General features: G+C 42.7%; 1 protein-coding gene across 3 annotated transcripts in view; it reads left to right on the plus strand.

The window, feature by feature from the left end:
* LOC140186343 (bromodomain-containing protein 3-like) overlaps positions 1–20,607 on the plus strand; it is a 40,901-nt gene extending 20,294 nt beyond the window's left edge. For 2 of the 3 annotated variants that reach the window (XM_072240494.1, XM_072240495.1), the window contains exons 5-13: positions 1,383–1,582; positions 2,631–3,002; positions 8,915–9,043; positions 9,337–9,531; positions 10,892–11,121; positions 12,411–12,703; positions 14,806–14,904; positions 17,850–17,978; positions 18,980–20,607. In XM_072240494.1, coding sequence (XP_072096595.1) covers positions 1,383–1,582; positions 2,631–3,002; positions 8,915–9,043; positions 9,337–9,531; positions 10,892–11,121; positions 12,411–12,703; positions 14,806–14,904; positions 17,850–17,978; positions 18,980–19,107 — 1,775 coding nt within the window. In that variant the 3' untranslated portion in view covers positions 19,108–20,607. The remainder of the gene's footprint in view (positions 1–1,382; positions 1,583–2,630; positions 3,003–8,914; positions 9,044–9,336; positions 9,532–10,891; positions 11,122–12,410; positions 12,704–14,805; positions 14,905–17,849; positions 17,979–18,979) is intronic. The other variant, XM_072240496.1, reaches the window with a different exon arrangement.
* Positions 20,608–22,196: the final 1,589 nt, after the last annotated feature.

The raw sequence follows: 22,196 nt of genomic DNA on the forward strand, positions 1-22,196 counted from the left end.
ATGTCACTCTCCATCTTAATGAAGAATCCCACCATATTATGGTCACTCTTACCCAAAGGGCCTCTCACAACAAGATTGCTAATTAACCCTTCCTCATTGCTCAATACCCAGTCTAGAATAGCCTGCTCTCTAGTTGGTTCCTCGACATGTTGGTTGAAAAAACCATCCCGCATACATTCCAAGAAATCCTCTTCCTCAGCACCCTTACTAATTTGGTTCATCCAATCTACATGTAGATTGAAGGCACCCATTATAACTGCTGTTCCTTTATTGCACATATTTCTAATTTCCTGTTTAATACCATCCCCAACCTCACTACTACTGTTAGGTGGCCTGTACACAACTCCCACCAGCGTTTTCTGCCCCTTAGTGTTATGCAGCTCTATCCATATCGATTCCACATCCTCCCGGCTTATGTCCTTCCTTTCTATTGCGTTAATCTCCTCTCTAACCAGCAACGCTACCCCACCTCCTTTTCTTTCATGTCTATCCCTCCTGAATATTGAATATCCCTGAATGTTGAGCTCCCATCCTTGGTCACCCTGGAGCCATGTCTCTGTGATCCCAACTATATCATATTCATTAATAACAATCTGTACTTTTAATTCATCCACCTTGTTACGAATGCTCCTTGCATTGACACACAAAGCCTTCAGGCGCGCTTTTACAACTCTTTTAGCCCTTATACAATTATGTTGAAAAGTGGCCCTTTTTGATGCTTGCCCTGGATTTGTCGGCCTGCCACTTTTACTTTTCACCTTACTACTTTTTGCTTCTACCCTCACTTTACACCCCTCTGTCTCTCTGCACTGGTTCCCATCCCCCTGTAGTGAACTAACCTCCTCTCGCCTAGCCTCTTTAATTTGATTAGTTAAAATAGGGTTAGTTCCTATTGCTGGACATACCTGGGAGGACAGTTCTAGTGTTGGTGTGGTTACTTGCTACCTGCTGATAAGCACTGGTTGCCCAGTTGCTCCATGCTTGGCCAGTTCTTGCTGCCATATTTGGTTCAGGGAAGCCAATTTCCATTTGGTGGACGTGGCTAGATATCAGTTCTCGGGCTTCTCACAGCTGGGGAGGTCATCGTACATGTCGGACCAGCCTCAGTGAGATTCTGTACTCTGGAAAAACCACAACACAGGGTGTAGAAAGATGCTTCCAAATGTGTGAGGAGTCGGCTGCAGCAGAGTGTGTAGGTAATAATGTGGAGGCACATGTTCTCCGATAAAATCTTGAAAACCACCAAGTGCCAAAGTGTCTGAGTATTTGAGTGTCCACGGTTTTGATTTGGGAGGTACACTGCTCCCTAACTGCTCCCATTGTGCTGGTGCTTGTTCTCTCCTATGTCTTATGGTCTCGTCTCTTATGGTCATACTTGACAGGAATCCAGCAGGTGGCAGCAGTGTCTTCAGCTAGTGAGCCAACAGCTTTCCCGGAAGCTCCACCCGAGGTCTCGCCAACTCCCATCATAATCCCCACTCCGGTGCCAACCACCCTGCCCACCCAGGTCACCGCAGCTCCTGCTCAATCTTCAAGCCCAATGATGTCGGTGATCCCACCACCAGCACAGCCTGTTACCAAGGTAAGGGCCTCGCCTTGTTTATTATTCTCTTTGTCACTGTGCTGTGACGGGCTTGATCAAATCCTGCGTCTGGGAGACTTGGGCGAAGCATAGGATTTGTTTTTGTGCAATGCTGATTGCGTCTGTAAATTACATAGCGCTGGACCAAATAGAACAGAAGATCTTCGTAGTAGCACCCAGTCTGTGGGATTCAGTGATGGCTCTGACCCTGCATGAACTACTCAGCCTCTTGATCAAATTCACGGTCTCCAGCTTACTTTGAAGCGCAGAGCTGAGGGATTGCCAGACTGTGGTAGGGTGTCTGACTGTTGAACAGAACTTTTTATTCACTGGGTTGTTGTAGAGCAGGGGTTCCCACCTTTTTTGTATCATGAACCCTTACCATTAACCAAATGGTCTGTGGACCCCAGGTTGGGAACCCCTGGTGTAGAGTACAAGTCTAACTCACTTGTTCTGTACCTTTCCTGGAAATACTCTAATAGTGGAACAGTGTTAAAGGAAGCCTTAGTCAAAATTTATTCTGTGCTATTCCCTGCCCTAGGAATGTTGGATTTGTTTATGTGCAATGCTGTTCTCTCCTACGTCGAGTTTTTAATAGTTGCCACAAGGATACAATATCGCATTTGTCAATTTGGCAACTCCCACAATCCCACTGTTTGGGTTACAGAAATTCGCCTTTGTAGAATTCACAAATCTCTACCAAAAATTCTGAGTCGATTGGGGAAAAAAATGTGTTGGGGGGTGGGGAGAGAGTAAATAAACAAAATATTTTTTTTAAATTTGCATTTCTTGGTGTATGCTTAGATAAGGTAGCCTCATGTTTTGAAGAATTAAGATCTAGATATTGATCTCAGAACGTTACTTCCCATAACACAAAGTGTGACCAGTATGTCATAATTCTTCAGAACATAAGGCCACTTCCTTATTGCTGCAACCAGAACTATTGGGAGTTGCTGCCCAGTGGCCATTGGATTGGTTGAGGCTATGGATGGCAATTGGGTTGCTAATGGATCATGTTTATGACAACAAAAGTCTCTTCTTGTTTCAGAAAAAAGGTGTGAAACGGAAAGCGGACACGACGACTCCCAGTACTTGCGCCATCACTGCGAGCAGCTCTGAGTCCCCTCCTCCCTCCTCAACAGAATCCAAACCTGCCAAATTGACGTCCCGGCGGGAGAGTGGGCGCCCGATTAAACCGCCAAAGAAAGACCTGGAAGAGGTGGAGCTCCAGCAAGCGCCTGGCAAGAAGGGGAAACTGACTGAGCACCTGAAGCACTGTGACAGCATCCTGAAAGAGATGCTGTCGAAGAAACATGCAGCTTATGCCTGGCCCTTCTACAAGCCTGTAGATGCTGAGGCCCTGGAACTGCACGATTATCATGAAATCATTAAACATCCAATGGACCTCAGCAGTGTGAAAGTATGTTGGCATCTCTTTGTCTCCTACTCTCAGTGTGGTGAACACCTAAGTTAGAATGGCTTATACTCGCCGGAATTTAAAGAATAGGAGCGATCTTATTGAGGCAAGAAGTCCTTAGAGATATTAACAGACCAGCTTCTAAGTGGATTTTTCCCTCAACTCGGGAGCCTAGGACCAGAGGACATAGTTCCAGCAATAAGGGTTGCAGTTTAGCAATGGGATAAGGAAAATATGAATTTAGACAGCATTATAAATTTTTGGAATTCTTTACCTCAGAGAACTGAGGTTCTTCAGTCAGTGAATATATTTAAAGGTGATGTCAATGGACACTAGTATAATCAGTGAATTTGAAAACAGGATACTAATGAGGAACACTTGATGGCTTTAGGTCTGTACTCACTGGAGTTTGGAACAATGAGGGAGGGATCTCATTGAAGCCTATGGAATATTCAAAGGTCCGGATAGAGTGGATGTGGAAAGGGTGCTTCCAACACTGGGGAAGTTTAGGACCAGAGGACACAGCCTCAGAATAGAAGGATGTCCCTTTAGAACAGAGATGAAGAGGAATTTCTTTAGCCAGAATCTGTGGAATTGTTTGCCACAGGTAGCTGTGGAACCCAAGTCATTGGTTATATTTATACTGGAGGTTGATCAGTAAGGGCCTCAAAAGTTAGGGGAGAAGGCAGGAGAATGGAGTTGAGAGGACAAATAAATCAGCCATGATGAATTTCTGGAGCAGGCTGGATTGCCTATGTTTCATGGTCTTATAGTGATTGATTTGAGGCACAGAATTGTCCATTACGTTACTTGAATCATTGAGCAAGCTTGAGGAGCGTTATAGCTTGTTTTTCATATGTTTCTATGGCTGCCGTTTGAACAGTTTAGTTTAACTGTTTGGAATCTTGGTCTTTATGATTCACAGCTCCAGAATTTTGTGTTCAGTGGTGAGGAGGAATGGTGGCTAGGTGTAGAATCTGAGTTCTTTGCCTATTGAGATTCAACTTGGCTCAGCTTTGAAGAAAATTGTAGGTCCATGGTCTGAGACTGAACTGGGCCACATCAGGTTCTGCTGGCTTTTTACAAATGGGTTTGGGTTTGAGGGTTGGCCTAAGACCTTCATTGCCTATTGGAGTGGGTGTATGCTATGGTGGCTGGGTCAGGTTATAAAGTCACTCCAAGCTTTTGTGGTTAGATTGAGTTAAATTGGCTATGGTAAAGACAGGTTTTAATGTGTACTTAAGCTAAGGCCTGTTGTGCAGGCGGTCAGTATGGAAAACAGAATGAAAAGGAAATCCAACACTGGAGGGTTTTACTAACTGAACCCCCCCCCCCACTTACCCACCCACCACCACATTGATGCGCCTGCACACATAGATTCAACAAGCGCCAATTCGTCCCTGTACCTTTGTGCGACAAATGAAAACTTGCAACTACATAGTACCTTTTAGAGCCTTGCAGTGTCCCAAAACACTTTACAGTTGATTGTTAAACTTTCTGTAGTTTGACTGCCTTTACAGTGTAGGAAACTCTGCAGCAAACTTGATGCAAGTTGCACAAACATCAGTGGAATAAACCCATGTGGACATCATGCAGGCTGCTCGCCACATCTACACTCTGTGCAGGTGGTTCTGTGTGACCAGCACTTAGCATTGCCTGACTCTTGTTCACCAGTCCTAGGCGTACTTTATTGGTGAATGCCTGTTTGTCAATGGGAACACCAATGGCGCATACAGATAACTCATGTATAACAATGAGTTATGGTACTGGCCACTCCATCGCTGTAGAGAGCTGAAGTACAGGTCTGACAGATTGGAAGGGAGCACCAGAGACAAGATAAATGAAGCAATGAAGACACAGTGATTGGAGGAGTGACGAGGCAGTGACTAAGGTAATCTTAAGACAAAAGCTGTTAGAGTGATGGTTTCAGGAACCCAAGGAATGGAAGTTGTGGTAGAAGCCAAAGGCTATTGCCTTGATTTGAATATTTAATTGGAGAAAGTTTCCGTTCATCCATTAAAGACATCAGGCAAGCAAATTAGAGGTACTGGAGAGATCAGGAAACTTAAAAGTTAGTTTACCCTGATGCTCAAGTAACTGTAATGCATTGGTTGTATCAACATGTACTTTTGATCCAACTCTCTAAGAGTGAACTGCTACTCTGGCACTCTATGATCATGGTCTATTTGATTGAATCATTCTTTTGTGTTGCAGACAGGGTCAAGGTGGATAGTATAAACCACTTCTAATGCCCACTTGGCAGAAGCACATTTTATTCTTTCAAATGGTGAAACATGCTTGAGAGGCTGAATGGTCTAGCCCTGCTGTTAGTTCCTATGTTTTACCTCTTAGCTAGTTACTGTTGCTTTTCTAGTTCTATGTTCATTTAAATATTTTACATCCTGGCCTATGCTTATTTCCGTGATTTACCAGAGTGGGTCCACCGCATGATTAAACATTTATGTGCATGTATATTCAGTAGAATCTATCTCCTTGCCATTGGGCCAAGATCTTGCTCTGTCAAGGCCAAGATAGCAGCTGGTGTGCAACAGCATCCTGATGTTGAAAGAGTTTGCACATCGGCATCATCTATTCTTCATTGTGGTGAAAGCAAATCATCTTTGACCAAATGAGGTTGCCCAATAAAAGACAAGTACTGGGAAATGCTGCACTGAGCTATCTTTCAGTTAAGGATGTGCCATCAAATCTCTGGAATGATGTAACAGATCCCATGATAACTTTAGAACAAAATCAGAAGACAATGTTCCACTGATCTATATGCCTCCTAACTGGTGCTTTTGAAATATATCCCTCATTATCTCATTGCTGTTTGTGGGAGCTCACAGTGCACAATTAAATGCCATGATTCCTACAATAAAATTTTATAAATACACTTCAAAATTAGTACTACTGTAGCTATGAAATGCTTTTGAATATCCTGAGGATTTGCAACATTCCATATTAGGACAGTGCATCTGAGCAGGTATATCGGGCAAGGGGCACTATTTTGGAGAATGTAGAACACCTTCCATGTTACCTTGTTCAGTGCAGTGTCCCCACCCCCCTCCATTATACAGCCCTTTGCACTGCATTGTTCAGTAGATGCTTCCTCGGTGATGTAGTGCTCTGAGGGTATTAGCTCTATCAATTTGGACCCTAACGTAGCGTTTCTTTGGATGTTCTGTTTCCTTCGTGTAATGCACCTTGGCACTCCTTTTTTTATTACTTGTTCGAGTCTCTGCAATGAGACAAAGTCACCACCTTCAGGCTGAGATTGTGCGGCGAAGAACCACAGGAACATACAGTTGTAAATGCTGTTCCACGTGCTGGTATTGTATTGAGTTTCCTTTACTGAACTTGCGCTTCCGCACAACACTGACTAGGCATTGGCAGAAGTTATTAAGATAACACTTTGTAAATACAGGTTTCCCCTGCTATCCGAAAGTAGAGCGTTCCTATGAAACCTTTCATAAGCCACAATGGCGTAAAGCGAAGAAGCAATTACCATTAATTTATATGGGAAAAATTTTTGAGCGTTCCCAGACCCAAAAAATAACCTACCAAATCATACCAAATAACACATAAAACCTAAGATAACACGAACATATAGTAAAAGCAGGAATGGTATGATAAATACTCAGCCTATAAAAGTAGAAATAATGTATGTTCTTCTGGGAACTTTTCAGCAGCTTCAGTATCAGCCGAAGCACTCTATCCAGTAACCTTTAAGCTACGAAGCTGCCCTCGCCTCAAAAACCGACCAGCTTTCTGTTTCAGCTTATTAAAAAGACTGACTGATTTCTCCTGGGTACAAGATAACTTAACGGAACATCACGCTTTGTACACCCATCAATCCACTCAAGCAATAACCTTTCCATTTTATCCATTACTGGATGCCAACTAAAAGGGGCCACTTTGCTACTAGCAGAGCCAAGAGTAACATCGGCAGCTTTCAAGATTCTTTCTTTCTGGGTGTAAATAGTATGAATGGTGGTTGCAGGCAAGTTCAATGCACGCGCCATGTCCTTATTTCGTTCACCACGATCGAAACGCTTAATTACGTCCAGTTTTACGCTAAGTGTAACACCCTTACGAGCTCTCTTAGGCTTTTCTGATACCTTAGGATACATCTTGCTAATGGTTGCACGAAGTAAATGGAGATAAAGCACACATGCTCACAGACACAGTTCAAAGCTATGATGCTGAGTGTAGTTCCCGGGGAAGGCGCTTGGTGGCGCCACTCTTGCTGCTCGGGGTGCGCGCTGCCTCTATAACGGCTCGCTGCAAAACAAACGCTGAACGCGATTTTTGCTTTTCACCTTTTTTTGTAAAAGCGAAAATTCTCTTTGGATTTCTTTTGGTTAGCGAAAACAGGTACTGATGTAGGTCTTTCATAAAAGCGATGTGGCGTAAAGCGAACTTTTGAAAAGCGGGAGATATCTGCAACAAAATTGATTTCTGTTTGCTGTGCAAATGTTAAAATATGACAAGTTACAAAGAGTGCTTCCTGTACAACTTCTGCAGTGGCCCAGTAACTCAATGTGTGAAAATGTGGTGCGGAATGTTAATCAATGCCCAGGATGCTAACAACTTAAGCCTGGGCTTTCCTTATTTACACCACCTCTCCAGTTATGCCTTAAACTGGGGCATTCACAACAGATCGCCTTGGAATGCCGTGTATTTCACTGTTGTGAGAAGTGACACTGTTGCAAGATGAATGAGCAAGGCAAGGGGGGTGGGGGGGGGTTAACCTTATATTTAGATATTTAGATCAAAGCCATTTGGCAATGCTGGATCCAGGATTCTTCACCCCATCGCCCCATACTCCCTAAAACAAGACCACTTGAGACTGTTGCTTTCCAAAAGGTATAACCCATTTAATATGATAGAGAACCCCAGGCTGCTTCATAGGAACAGAATCAAACAACATTTGATATCTGGTTACATAGAGAGGTTTTACATTGACAGATCTTATATAGTGTCTCAAGAGGAAAGAGGCTGAAAGGGGAGGGGAGGAAAATCCCAAGTGTAGGACTTCAACAACTGTAGGCATAGAAAGTATCTGAATTGGCGGAGGAGCAGCTGGTTAGGAGATGGTAGAGCTGGAGGGACAGGCTGATAGAATTTGAATATAAATTATAAAAATGAAAGTAATATTTATCAGTGTAGATTAATGTGCATGAGAGAATGGGAATAAGGATACAGCAGAATTTTCAATAGGTTTTAAATAAAAGCTGAAGTATCTATGTTTCAAATAAAGGGGAGAGCAGTCTAGGAGGAGTATTAGCATATATGGAGCAGATAAGGGCTTCAGTAATGGTTAAACTGATGCAAAAGACAGTGCTGTTACACAGGTCAGTCTTGGTGCTGGAACAATTGTGAGGTTGAAAACTCATCCCAGGCTGAATCAGGACAATGAAATCTGGTTTAGCCACAAATAATCCAGGATGGTGGCTAGAGTTGGTAGCTAAGGAACGGTTTATCATTGGGTTTAAAGACTGAGCATGAAAGTTAAGACCAATGAGAATATACAATTCTGGTAGATCAAAATGATTGAGATAAAGGGCAGTCGTGCTCTGATTAAATAGCAGGAGAGCCTCAATTAGGTTAATAGACAATTTTTATATTTTAAACTTTGGAATTTCAGCTGATGAGTATTGGTATGTATTTTCATTATTTTATGGAGTTCTTTTCCAACTTCAGAGATCAGATTCCTTTCTGATTTGTTTTGTGACTGGGTGTCAATTGCTATTAAAACCAGAGTGTATAATTATACATTTGAAGGGAAGCTGATGCAGCTTTTTATTTCTGTCAGATGTTATTCGTTTCAGTTTCTGTGTCTGATGCTGTGTTGCAATGGATTGTCCATTTTGGAATGTTGATGGGTGTTGCTATTTTATTGTACTTTTTTGCAGAAAAAGATGGACAGCAGGGATTACACAGATGCCCAAGGATTTGCTGCTGATATCCGTTTAATGTTTTCCAACTGTTACAAATACAACCCTCCAGACCATGAAGTGGTGGCAATGGCCAGGAAATTGCAGGTATGGCAAACTCAGTCCCACGGTCACCTCCCATCACTGCACTATGATCCAGGCCATCGGTCCTGCAACCGTTCGGTGCCACAACTGTATCGTGCTAATGACCTTGATCACAGATTCCCTCCCAGTCATGCATCAGCTCCCTAGCCAGCAGCATCTATATAGTTCCTCCGTTTCACAAACCCAAAACCCTGTGCCTTCCGCCCACAGCACACTGTCAGCCCTGACAACAATGATTGATATAGTGAGGCATCTTGTATTACAGGTTGACTGTGAATTGCTTTATTCCCTTTTAGGATGTGTTTGAAATGCGGTTTGCGAAAATGCCAGACGAGCCTGTTGATGTCTCCCCTCCCCCTCCCCTCCCACCACCAGTCGCTGCCAAACCCAAAATGACGTCAAGTGACAGCAGCCGGGAATCCTCGTCCAATTCTAACAGCTCCGATTCTGAGGAGGAGCGGGCAAATCGATTGGCGGAACTGCAGGAGCAAGTAAGGCAATCTCAACATTGTGCATGCTCTCTTTTACCCCTGTCTACATAGCAACAGCACTGCTTAATACATCGAGAATATTTCTAGGACCTAGATCCAAGCCCACTACTTGGGGATCTCGGGTTTACTCTGCATCATAGTCAGACTGTAGATTTAGGCAGAGAAACTTTGTGCTCTGATTGGCAGATTTGTCATTTAGGTTTTAATGTACTTACAGAAACCAGGTGAGACATTGGTCCCAAGGTGTGGCATGGATTTCACAGATGCTGGCACTGACAGAGGTGCATGTTTCATAAGTTTTGCCCACCCATTTAAGGTATATTGATCATAGAGAAATCAGGAGTAGTGTTACGCAAGTACATAATCTCGTCCATTGAGTCTGCTCTGCCATTCAATAAGATTGTGGCTCCTCTGGCCTTTGACTCAGCTTCTCATACTTGCCTTTAATTCCTCTACAGTGCAAAAGTTTAACTGTGGCTTAAATATATTAAATGCGATAGCCTCTCCTGCTTCCCTGGGCAGAAGATACCATGATACTCTACTCTCTGGGGGAAAAACAGTTTCTCTTCATATTCCCCCAAATCTTGAGGCTGTGACCCCTGGTTCTTAGCCAATATTGCTGGCCGTAGTAATTGGGCACCAAGCCTAACTGAGTGCCGCATGGTTTGACTCTGCTGAGATGGAACACGGGTTCTTACTGCTCTTGTTGCTCAGTAGATACTGAGCCATTAAGGAACAAGTGGAACCACAATATTTTATTTATCTTGTTTCCTTATCTCAAGCCTTTCTAAGAACCCAACAGTAGATTATCTACTATTTTAATGTCAGTCACGTGGGAAAGTGGTACGTTCCTACAAACAATGCGTTGAACAGTTAATTTGTTTTAGTACTTGTGATTGGGAGATAGATGTACCCTGATGAACACTCCAACTGATAGGTCAGATTGGACTTGAGCAGAACATCTGAGCAATGACCTATTTAAAAGTGCATCACTCCTCATTACTGTTCCTGTGGTAGTGCAGTGCTTCCTCATTACTGACTCTGCCCTAGTGCAGCAGTTTTTCAGTGGTTTCCCTCGAATGGTGCAGTCCTTTGGAAGAGTGCTACACTGACAGCGTTGCTCGCATTGTGCACACTGACCTCTGGAGTTGGAGATGGGGGTTAAACCTCTACCTGACGAGGAAAATGCAATGTAATGAGCTACAATTAGTATCTGGTGCAATGGGTTTCAGCTTTGACACCAGTAGATTAAGAGCTCTGAGCTGCAGTCCTCCACTGGTCTAAGAGTTTCCATATTAACTTGTATGTTAAAGGTAATAATGAATTTAATTGAACATGTTCTCCCCCCCCCCCCCCCCAGCTGAAAGCTGTTCATGAACAGCTGGCAGCATTATCCCAGGCTCCTGTCAGCAAACCAAAGAAGAAGAAAGAGAAGGAGAAAGAAAAAGAAAAGAAGGAGAAAAGAAAGAAGGAAAAACATAAGGTGAAAGTTGAAGAGGAGAAGAAGGGGAAGTCCTCACAGGGGACTAAGCCAGCACAGTCCAAGAAGCACAGCAGCAAGAAGCCAAGCAGTGGAAATACAGTGCCCAGGTGTGACCCACAGATCCTACTATATCACCAATAACTGTAGATAAGTACACGTGAAGACTAGAAACATTTGCTATATAAGTTCATGATTAGGCACTGTTGTAGTACTGTATTTCTACAGGTGGCCTATTTTGAGAAGGCCTTGGAGAGGGTTGAGAAGAGATTTACAGGAATGGCGGTTGGGGATTGAAGCAGAGTGGAAGGAGGGAGGAGTTGAGGTATATTGGAAGGAGATTGGGGAGAAAAAGGAGAACACTTTGGAAGGAGGGAGAGTGGGGAGGGAAGTAAAGAACAGGAGCTGAAAGATTTTGGAGAGGGATGACTGGGACAGCAGCAAAAGGTTGCAGAAATGTGGGAGACAAAGGTGAAAGGGGAATGCAGGGATCTGTAAGAGAGACAATGGGAATTCAGAGACAGTGCATAACAGGCTATCCCTGAGTTATAAATGCCTAACTTATGGACACCTATACATATGATTAGAGTCCCACAATATTATTAAGTTGAAATGTCCACTGTACATACATATATATGTTCCTACAAAGAAAAGATTCTTTTCTTTCTCCACTTTTAGTAATTGATCTTTCATATTGGTCTTCTGTGCACTTTTGAAGTCATTTATTACAATACTGTGGAGGTATGGTTACCATATCAACTGATTTTTGTGTATTTTCCGATTTACAGACAAAATTAGCTGTCTTTAAAAACCGAACCAGCTCTTTATCTTGAGATGGCCTGTGTAACAGCTAGGTCAATTTGGTTTTGAATGTAATGATTCAGAAATTTGTATGGGAACAGCTGAAGACCGAAAAAAGCAAAAGACTAATCTTTAATAAGGCAACTTGTTTTTGCCAACTCACGTAATTCCTTCAAACTACAGATACATCTTCTCACCATGTTCCCCAAGCCCACAGCTTCCAATCACAATTCTTGAAACCTCATTGCTGTATCCATCAACTTGTTTGATCTCCAGATATGCAGCCAGTTGTTTCCAATGCTTGTGTGGTTTCTTACTGCTATTGTTCTTTCCCTGGTCTTTATACCATAATATAATCATCTCCTAAAGTGAAAAAAAACTCCCCCTCTCTCAAATTAACCTACGTTGAGTTTTCATTTCCCTCCTCTCCCCCACCTTGTATTCCTTGGCACGCAAAGCCCATAACTGTAGCGACTCATTTTAAAGTAGCTGGTTATTTGGTAAATGTATTGCGGGATCTGGAGGGTGTGAGGTGTTGAGTTTGAATCTGCACTCCTTTATTTGGCCCAGAATATTTCTATCACTTCCTTGTGTTCAGACCCCTGAAGAAGGCTGCAAAGCAAGCTGTTCCGGTGCATGACTCGGAAGAGGAGGAGGAAGCTCAGCCCATGTCCTATGACGAGAAGCGCCAGCTGAGCCTCGATATTAACAAGCTGCCAGGTGAAAAGCTTGGTCGCGTGGTGCACATCATTCAGTCGAGGGAGCCCTCTCTCAGGGACTCTAACCCCGATGAAATTGAAATAGACTTTGAAACTCTGAAGCCCACAACTCTGCGAGAGCTGGAGAGATACGTTAAATCTTGTTTACAAAAAAAACAACGGAAACCATACAGTAAGTGAGAAGATTTGGGGAACGATGGTGGATTTTGTGTATGTTAACTGTAGTAACATAATGAATCATGAGTGTATGATTTGTATGGTTGCATTTGTTTGTTCATTTCCCCCCTTTCCTTTAATAGTGTTTTGGTTCCATGCAGCTTCCGTAGCTTGCCTGAGCACCATTCTCCATATTTCATCCATTAGTGAATACAACATATTCTACGTCGATGGCCATCTTGTTCTCATCCACCGCTTTACATACATTGCACTGCGATCAGTCAAAGGATCACTGACATCCTGTAACCTCTGCTGCATTCCTGACCTTGTTGAGAACAGATAGCTCATCATGGACTTGGCTCAGTGCCTGGCTCTTCCTGTCCTGTGTGACTGATGTTGTCAGCAGTATACCTCCAAACACAGTGACAGCAAAATAGTAGGCCAGGCAGAGCCATGAGGGAAGGGTTAAAAAAAAAAACTTACTTTGAGCTTGCATGTGATGTTTCTGTCTCGACAAACGTGCAAGTTAAATGGTGGACATGTTTCTTCAGTAATAAGATTACTGAGTTTGGTTTTAGTGTAGTAATTCAGATATTTTCTATTATCTGTGGAGAGCAGTTCATTTTATGGCCACAGGGGGCACCAGATAGTAAAGGGCTGTTGATACAAGGCTGATGTGTAGTGGGTGACATGGGTGGTTGTTGCTGTTGCATTGCCTTGGGCAGGCATAGCAACACGTTAAGGCATGAAGAACAGTAGCAGGAGGTGTGTTTTAGACTGTCACTGTGGAGGGGTGGCGAAGGTTGAATGGGTTTATTAGAGGCTCATAGATGGTTTGCATCCAGTTTTGAGAATTGTGGAGCCACTAGACTGTTAATATGAAAATTTACGGAGGGCTTCAACTGCACCCTGACTCCTGCGAGCTGTCCTGTCACTCTCCATTAGGCACTGCTGCATACATTACAGCTGGGCAGGATACAGCATCTCTTCTGTTCAGCCTGTCCTGTCACAATGCAATGCCTGTGGACTATTTTCCCTCACGTCTTCACACAGACTTGAGGAAAGAACACTCTGGATTTATAGCATTACCTTGCTATCAGCTTTATGACCTCTGAAACGTTTCCTTGACAATTCTGTCCATCACCTTGTGAATGTAGTGTAAATAGATAATGATTCTAGAATCAGCTTAATTAAAAACCTCCACCGATAGGCGCAGTGGTGTCCTCATTCTAATATCAGCTAAACAGTGAGTTCAGATCTCACTAGGGTAATTTAACTTTTGTTTAAATGAAGGCAGAAGTAAGAAGTTGGTCTTAGTAAAAGTAAATTATCTGAAGGAAAGGTCTAACTGTTTCTTTACACTTTCAAAAAAAAATGCATTCCTTTACTATTCGTGACACCCATTGTGCTTCAGTTTTGACTGCTGCCACAAGAGATGCAGCAGGATGTACAGTCATATTAAATTGCAAGAATGCCACCTATAAACACTTCCAGGGTAACTGAAGGACAGGTGATAAATCACAAACCCAAGGAAGTCTGCAGATGCTGGGAGTCCAGATCGACATGCACAGAATGCTGGAGGAACTCAGCAGGCCTGATGAAGAGTGTCGGTCTCAAATGTCGACTGCTTACTCTTTCCCATAGATACTGCCCGGCCTGCTGAGTTCTTCCAGCATTTTGTGGGTGGCAGGTGATAAATGCCAGCCTTGCCACCAGTTCCCACAACTTGAGAGTGAATGGAGAGCAAATTGTATAATTGTCTTAAATTGAAAAGTCTTAGAAGAAACAATTTGTTGCTTGGTAGCCTCACGGCACTGATGGAGAATCATGTACTGTGATACCTGGGCCTTTTCTCTATTTACAGCTTTCAGCATATACTACATATCTATGTAACATTACAGTGATAGCCACATGTAACTTTACATTGGCCTGTGTGTTTTCACAGGTGTGTAGTGTTACATTGGCTTGCATGTTTTGCCTGTGCACGTAATGTTACATAGGTGTGTGTTAGCTGATGGCTGTAAGACATGGGCCCACTTGCCATTGCATCTGGATATGCTTGTAACCTGTTTTTCTCATCTAAGGTCCTTTATCTTTGTTTCAACCACAAACTTGCAGACAATTCCCCCGAAACGTTCATTGGTAGAGACGGTGAAGAGCAGCAGCCCCAACACCGATCCCTGTGGGACTCCACTAGTAACCGGCCCCCATTACCAGGTATACATCGTTAACCGGGTTACCTACCTCCATCAAACTAGTAAATTCCTCCAAGACAAATTTAGTCAGTTTGCTAAAAATGTAACCTTTTCTTCTCTGGATGTTATTTGGGAGTCTTAACTTACCTTGAGTAATCTCTTATCTGTTGATCAAATGAGGAGTCGCAAGTGAACACTTTAGTAACTTAATTTCCCAGTGCTGATTTTCTGCCCCCTCTGATTATTGATACTGTTCAGCTTTCTCCAGTAGAGCAAACAATCCCACACCACAGAAAAATGTTTAAATAAAGAGGGAAGAGGTTGAGAGATTAACTTTATTTGGCACACACGCCTCAAAACATATGTTGAAATGCGTTGTTTACATTAAACCAAATTAACAATGATTGTGCTGGGCAACCCGCCAGTGTTGCCATGCTTCTGGTGCCAACATAGCATGCTCACAACTCACTGACCCTAAATTGTACGTCTTTGGAATGTGGAAGGAAAACGGAAATCCCGGAGGTAATCCGTGCGGTCACGGGGAGAACGTACAAACTCCTTGCAGGCAGCGGTGGGAATTGAACTCTGATCGGTGATCGCTGGCACTGTGAAGTGAAGCGCTAGTCGGGCCACCCAGGAATACCCGATTTCTCTTAAGTGCTCATGGACGACACTTGTTCTCATAATCCAGGCTGTACTTCCATTCTAAGTACCAGTCCATCGGAGGTGTCATCCTTTGCTTGAGATGATAAACTGAGGCTCATTTTGCCAACACATTTGGGCATAAAAGATTCCATTTCACTGTTTTAAAGACAAACGAGGAGTGCCTGCCTGCCAATACTAAAGCCTCAGAGAACACTCAACATCAAATTCTTAGCTCACTATTTCATTGTGGTCCGTGGGATTTTGCTGTGTTCAAATTGGCTGCTTTGTTTCTGAAGTGAAAGGTAAAGAGTGGGTGGAAAGCACTTTGGGACGTCCTGTGGCCATGAAAGACGCTGTGTATATAACAGTCTTTATTTTCTTCAATTAGTTTACGGTGGAACTGATATGTTTTGTTTAAGAAATAGAAGAGAGAAAATCAATTCATGATGGCTTCATCTGATCTGAAGCCAGAAATTTTCTGTAGTTGCTGTTGCTGCTAATTTGGTGAGTTAGAAGTAAGAGCAGGTCTTTGGATTTTGCTGTGTCAACATGTTTCAGTGCAGGGGCAATGTCCTGAATGGATCAATCCAGGGAATTATCACCCAAACTGTATTGCAAAGCAACTGGTGAGAAATACCTGTTTAGAAAACATTCATTTCCAAAATTATGCCTCCTTTGTCATGTTTTACATTCCTGCCAGTGTCCTTCAAATTCTTCATAACAATGGAGATTTTATTCCATTGTGCAATTATAATTTCATTCATCCATTCATTGTATTAAAACAGTTTTCCCTTTCTCTACAGGCACTGATTCTCACTGGGGGAAGGGTTCCTGGGACACTGACTGTCAGTGGGTTAAGGGTTCAAAGGGCATTGACTATTTTTGGCATAAGGGTTCAAGGGACGTTGATCCACTGGGATAAGGGCTCAGGAGGCATTGACACGGGTAAGAAATCAAGGGCTTAACCCATTGGGGTAAGAGGTCAAGGGCTATTGACTCCCACTGGGATGAGGGTTCAAGGGGCATTGGCCTGTATGGCCTTTGGTTCCTATGTTACTGCTATCTGGGTCATTGGGTGCTGACTCTTGCTGAAATGGCTGTTTCAGTAGCTAACTCTATGGGACATGGGTTCATTGATACAGGTTCAGAAATGCTGATTCTCTTGGAGGTGGAGTTTTGGTGGGCATCTCTTAACATGTAAGAGTCCAAATAGGTGATATAAAAGGTGTGGTGTGGAGTCAAGTTCAAGTGTGCTGCAGTCAGATGGGAGTGCCTATCGATTATTCTCCTCCAATCCAGTTTTCAGAAATGACCCTGCTTGCGCTCTAGTAGCTCCTGCCTTTGTAACTGATTTTTTTAACAGTTATTTTTTGTTTGGGAGGGGTGTGGTGGGTGGATTTGGGCCACTCCTTGTTGATGCAATCAGCTGATTGGCTTGTGATGCTCTTTCAGATGGATTAATGTAAAAGAGGACACTGATGCACAGATAATCTGAAATTCCAGATTTTGGTTCCATTGTCTCTTACCTGCTGCCCATCACAGCACACTGATTTATTGAATTTGCTCGACACTTTGGGAAAAGTTCCACTATCACTCCACTCTCGCATCACATTCCTCTACTTATTACAGTGTGGTTGGTTGAGTTGAAAAATATTCTGGATGTGAGTGAATTCATTGACCTTATAATTGTTACTTCATGTCCTCGGAAACAGCTAGAGAAAATGGTTGGAATTCATGTAACCTGTCAATCTGAAAGATAGCGCCACAGAAAATGCAACACTCCCTCTGTTGCTCTGCTTGTGTAGCATGACTTCAGTACCGCTTTTATATTAGTACAGCATTCCTTCATGACTACTAAAACACGCAGTACTACACCTGTGGCAGTGAGGAGCTGCCTCATTACTGTAGATCTCGCCTCGCTGCACCCTAACACTACATAGCTCGATGCTCCACAGCCCTCAGAAGTACCCTAGCTCTGGTGAGTGCTCCTTAGTACTGTCCCTCTCCCAGTGTTCCTCTTGTATTACCTTTTTGATGTTGTGATACTGCTCTCTGAATGTTGGGTTGCTCCCTGAGGAGCTCAGTAATCCCCCATTATGATCCTGCACTGTCAGAAAGGTCCAGCACTGATCCAACCTGTCCTGTACCCCACTACTGCTCTAGCCATGCAAGGGTCTCAGTCCCACTTCCCCTTCTGATCACTTGACTAATGTGAAAAGAATGGTGCGGGGACTGAGTGGAACGTGTGGATTTTTCTGGTAAACTGCTTTATGCCTTTCACCGTTTGATCTGCTTTTTAATAATTGACCCATTGTGATTTAGCTGCATCGTCAAAGAAGAGCATGGGGAAGACGAAGGAGGAGCTTGCTCAGGAAAAGAAGAAGGAGCTTGAGAAACGATTGCAGGACATGAGTGGACAATTTAATCACAACAAGAAACCCAACAAAAAAGGTAAAGACTCCACTTGCAACAGGCATCAGTTCATCCCAGCAACATCAGCATCTTGTTGGTTCATTAACAGAGAGCACATGGAACATTAAGCATAAGCTAAAAGTTCTTGGCTTTGATTCTGTTTACGATGTGGCCAGTCCAAGGATGAATGGTCTCATTTGGGCTATTGAGGTTTCTTTGACATTTGTAGATGTCCTGTGCTCCATTGCAGCAAAGGATCACCCCAAACAGGTTTTCTAACAAGCTGGTAAACGCAAGAAAATTCTGCTAAGTAGCAGTGGTTATTTACTAACTAGATTAATATAAGCAGCATTGTTTTAAGAAGTAGGTGAAGACCTCTGAGAATATGCAGAGCAGATTTATCATTTTGATACATAAGTTATTCGGAGATTTCTAGAAGACCCAGGTTTGTTCTTCTGAAAGTTAAGATGCTTGGTGGGGAGAGGGAACCATTAAGATGTGTGTTTGAAAATTAAATGGGTCAATAGATAAAATTAAGGGGAAAAGATAATTGGTAAAATCACTCGAGGAGGAATCTCTTTCTGCAACAATTTTTATTTTCTGGAACGCATCACATTGGTAGAAGCAAATTTCAGAAGGGAACTGGATAAGTACACACACACACACACACACACACACACACACACACACACACACACACACACACACACACACACACACACACACACACACACACACACACACACACACACACACACACACACACACACACACACACACACACACACACACACACACACACACACACACACACACTGGATGAGAATTTTGGAGCTGCCAACCTATCAGTACTCTGGTAACACCTTTGCTGCACTGACTATCAGGACTTAAGAAGGCCCATCATCCCTGTCCCCTCAGGAGCACCTAGGGATGAGCAGGTAATGCCAAGTTTCCAAGAGATCCCCATTCCTATGAATGAAGTGTAATTATTACTTTTTGCTGGTTTCTATGGTGATGCTCCTTTCTTTTAACCCCATTAGCGGAGAAGTCTGATACCGGTCAAGGAGGGGGCCCTTCCCGGCTCAGTGGCAGTAGCAGTTCATCCTCTGACTCGGGCAGCAGCAGTTCCAGTGGATCCAGCTCCTCAGACACCAGCGAATCTGAATAGCTCTGCCTTGCCTTGCAACCTGGATGCTGGATGTACAGTTTAAGCACAGAGGGCTTGCTCTGCTCCCGGCCTGCACAACCTGAACCTTACCTCAATGGATTCTGAGGCTGTGCTTATACATATTTTAATGGCTGAACTCGATGTGAGGGGACCCTGACAAGCACATTCCATCGATGATCATTTACCCAAGAACCCAATGAGTGCAACTGGATGTGAGTGTTACTGTGACTGAGTGTTTTGCGTGAATGTTGCTTGTGACTCTGTATGTGTGTGGGTGTGTATGTGTGTCTGCACAATGAGTGTGTGTGTGAACCTAATTTATTGACGTCAAACAAATAAATCAATTTGGGACCAATGGAAGAAGATGCCACACAGGATTCCATTATGTGCATGGCCTAAGATCTGTGAGATTCTTCACTTTTTTATCCAGGCAGTACACAGGCCGGTGCTTAGTCACTTTGGGTGCTCTATTCAATCTCTACTTTTTCTTAAAAAAAAAAGACTTGTTGTTTTATTCAGGTGGGAAGGATGGGAGGGATGGGGGAAGTGTACAGAGGGAGTATTAAAAGTTGGGGATCAGGGTTGGAAAAAACGAACCAATTTCAGGTTCGTTCATTTCTTTCAGAAATAATTGGAGAAGACGAAGATGTTGTTTTAAGACCAAGAGACTTGAAAATCATGGCTGCGTTTTTGTCTTTGCATTTGTGGGTTTCTGAGTGTGTCTTGTAATGGGGTATTTTTTTTTAATTTTTACTCCGAATATTTTATTCTCTTAATCAGAATTGAGCTTTGAAGCTCAGAGATCCTGATAACAGACTGATACCAGTGGATAGCACTGATTGTGATTATGAGCTACTCTGCCCTATGTTATTGACTTCTTGCTCTCTTTTGCTGACCTCTCACTCTCAATCTCGGTGATATGAACTCTTTCTCCCCATGCAACAGACTGAATTCTGTCTACCTCTGTTACAGATTACTCATTTTGTCACTAATTGCAACTTCTGGCTTATTTAATGACTGCTTGCTGCGATCTTACATAATAACCTGTCTCACCTAATTTCTTGGTTAATATTGGTTTCTTCTGTTAATGCACGTCCTATATCTCTGAACTTTTCATTCTCCCATTTGTGGAGGTCCAAAACTTGACCCAGAGTTTGGACACGAAAATCACACCAAATCTCTTGGTTTGGGCTCTTAAATATTTTCTTTTCCCTTGGAAATTTGCCTTTTTATGTATTGTGCATGCAGGTTTACAGTAACTCCTAATATTTTTAATGCTGTTATAATTTTAAATTCTGTTGATAGAAAATGTTAGGTACAAGTTGATGTAGTAATTGCTTATTGTATAAAGCAATGTGTCAGTACTGGCTGCTCGACAGAAACAATCTACTCGGTTATCGCGTGACCTCTTATTTTGTTTCTTTGTTGACCTTCAGAGGAGGGAGTAATGTGGGTCCCATATTGCAGGGTTCAGATTTTCATAATAAATTCCAAAAAGTGCTTACGTGTTTGTTGATTGTACCTCTGGTTTACTGTCTGTCCTGATCTCTCTCTAGTGTATCTTTTGTGGTTCCCTATCTTTTGTAGCTCTTGACCTCCTGCCCTCAACTCTACCTGTATCGTTCCTGCAGTACCTAATGAATCGAATGAACATAGTCTTTGTTGTTTTAAAGAGACTGAATCTTCCCAAATGATGTGGACTGATCCTCTCAGACCACAGTTACAGTCAGGCATCTTGCTTACCACCCTCCCCACTGATGGTCCCACCTCTCTTGTCATTTTATGGTGTGTTTTCTGACTATAACTTCATTTGTTGCCTCCCTGTTCCTTCAGTTCTCCTTTGCTTTATATTTCTGTCCCTAACTTCACTGTTCAATGTTGGGGTGAAGTTGAATGAGGAACACAATATAAGTTTACCACATGTCATTCCTCAATAGAAGCTGGGAACAATACTTGATTTGCTTAAACCTGATGCCACTCCAGGAGACTTTGGGAATGAAACCTGGCTTCACTGAGCTTTTAAAGTGCGTTGGATATGAGTTTTCCCCCTCATGGTAAATTTTTATGAGAAGCATTCTCAGAAATGTTCAACTTTAGAAGTCCTCCCAGGAGGTGTTTTTGCATTTCTGTAGGCTCTAACAATCAGGTGAGTTCTTAACTCTTTTCTAGTCGGTTAATGACATTTAAATGTTACAGTGGGGAATGACAGCAGCTGCTGTCTACACAGCTAGTTCACACATAATGACTGGTGATCTTTTAGTAATGGGGGTAAGGGATTGTCAGTAATGACTAGGCTATTTTTTTGGTAATATTGGTAAGGCTGTGTTTATGGAGGTGTTGGGGTGGGGAAAATTTTGAACTAATTCGGTAAGGGTGTTGGGAATAGGAAGGTAACAATTTAAAAGTAAGAAAAATGTGCAAAGAAGATTGAGAGGAATAACCATTACGTGAACAAGACAGGAATTCTTTAGATGGAACCAGGCTAAAGAGTTCATTGCTGTATGTAAGTACGTGATTTAACAAGGGTGAGTTGTGTAACTAATCATGTTGTATTGAGAAATTGTGGCAATGACAAGGACCTCAAATCATAAGAAAAGGTGGGTGTTTTTGTATTATTGCTGGATACAAAATGTTCAGAAAACATAGGGAGGAAAGAGGCAGTGGCAGTAATGTAATTCTGGAAAAAGAGGGTATTCCGAAATACCTGAGAGAATCTACTGTTTAAAAGTAGAAAACAATGGAGGTGTGATTACATAGTAATAGGAATTGTATGGAAGATCAAACTTCCAGTGAAATGCAAAAGCCATAAGAATTATAGTAATAGGGACTCATAATTATCCAAACATAAACTGAAACAGTTGTATATCAAGGGGTAAAGATGGAGAGGAGTTTCTAGCCAAACAAGAAAGGTAGAATTGGAGCAAATTACAAACTGTGGCAGAAATTCTATGGTTCAAGTAGCATTTTTGGAGGCAAAGGGATAAATTTGTCCCAAAATGTTGACTATCCTTCTCCCCACCTTCCCAACAAACCCCTCACCTCACCTTTGCTGAGTTCCTCCAGTGATTTGTTTTTATTTTGCTCCAGAT

This window comes from Mobula birostris, chromosome 22 (assembly GCF_030028105.1).
Source record: "Mobula birostris isolate sMobBir1 chromosome 22, sMobBir1.hap1, whole genome shotgun sequence".
NCBI classification, from domain to species: Eukaryota; Metazoa; Chordata; class Chondrichthyes; order Myliobatiformes; family Myliobatidae; genus Mobula; species Mobula birostris.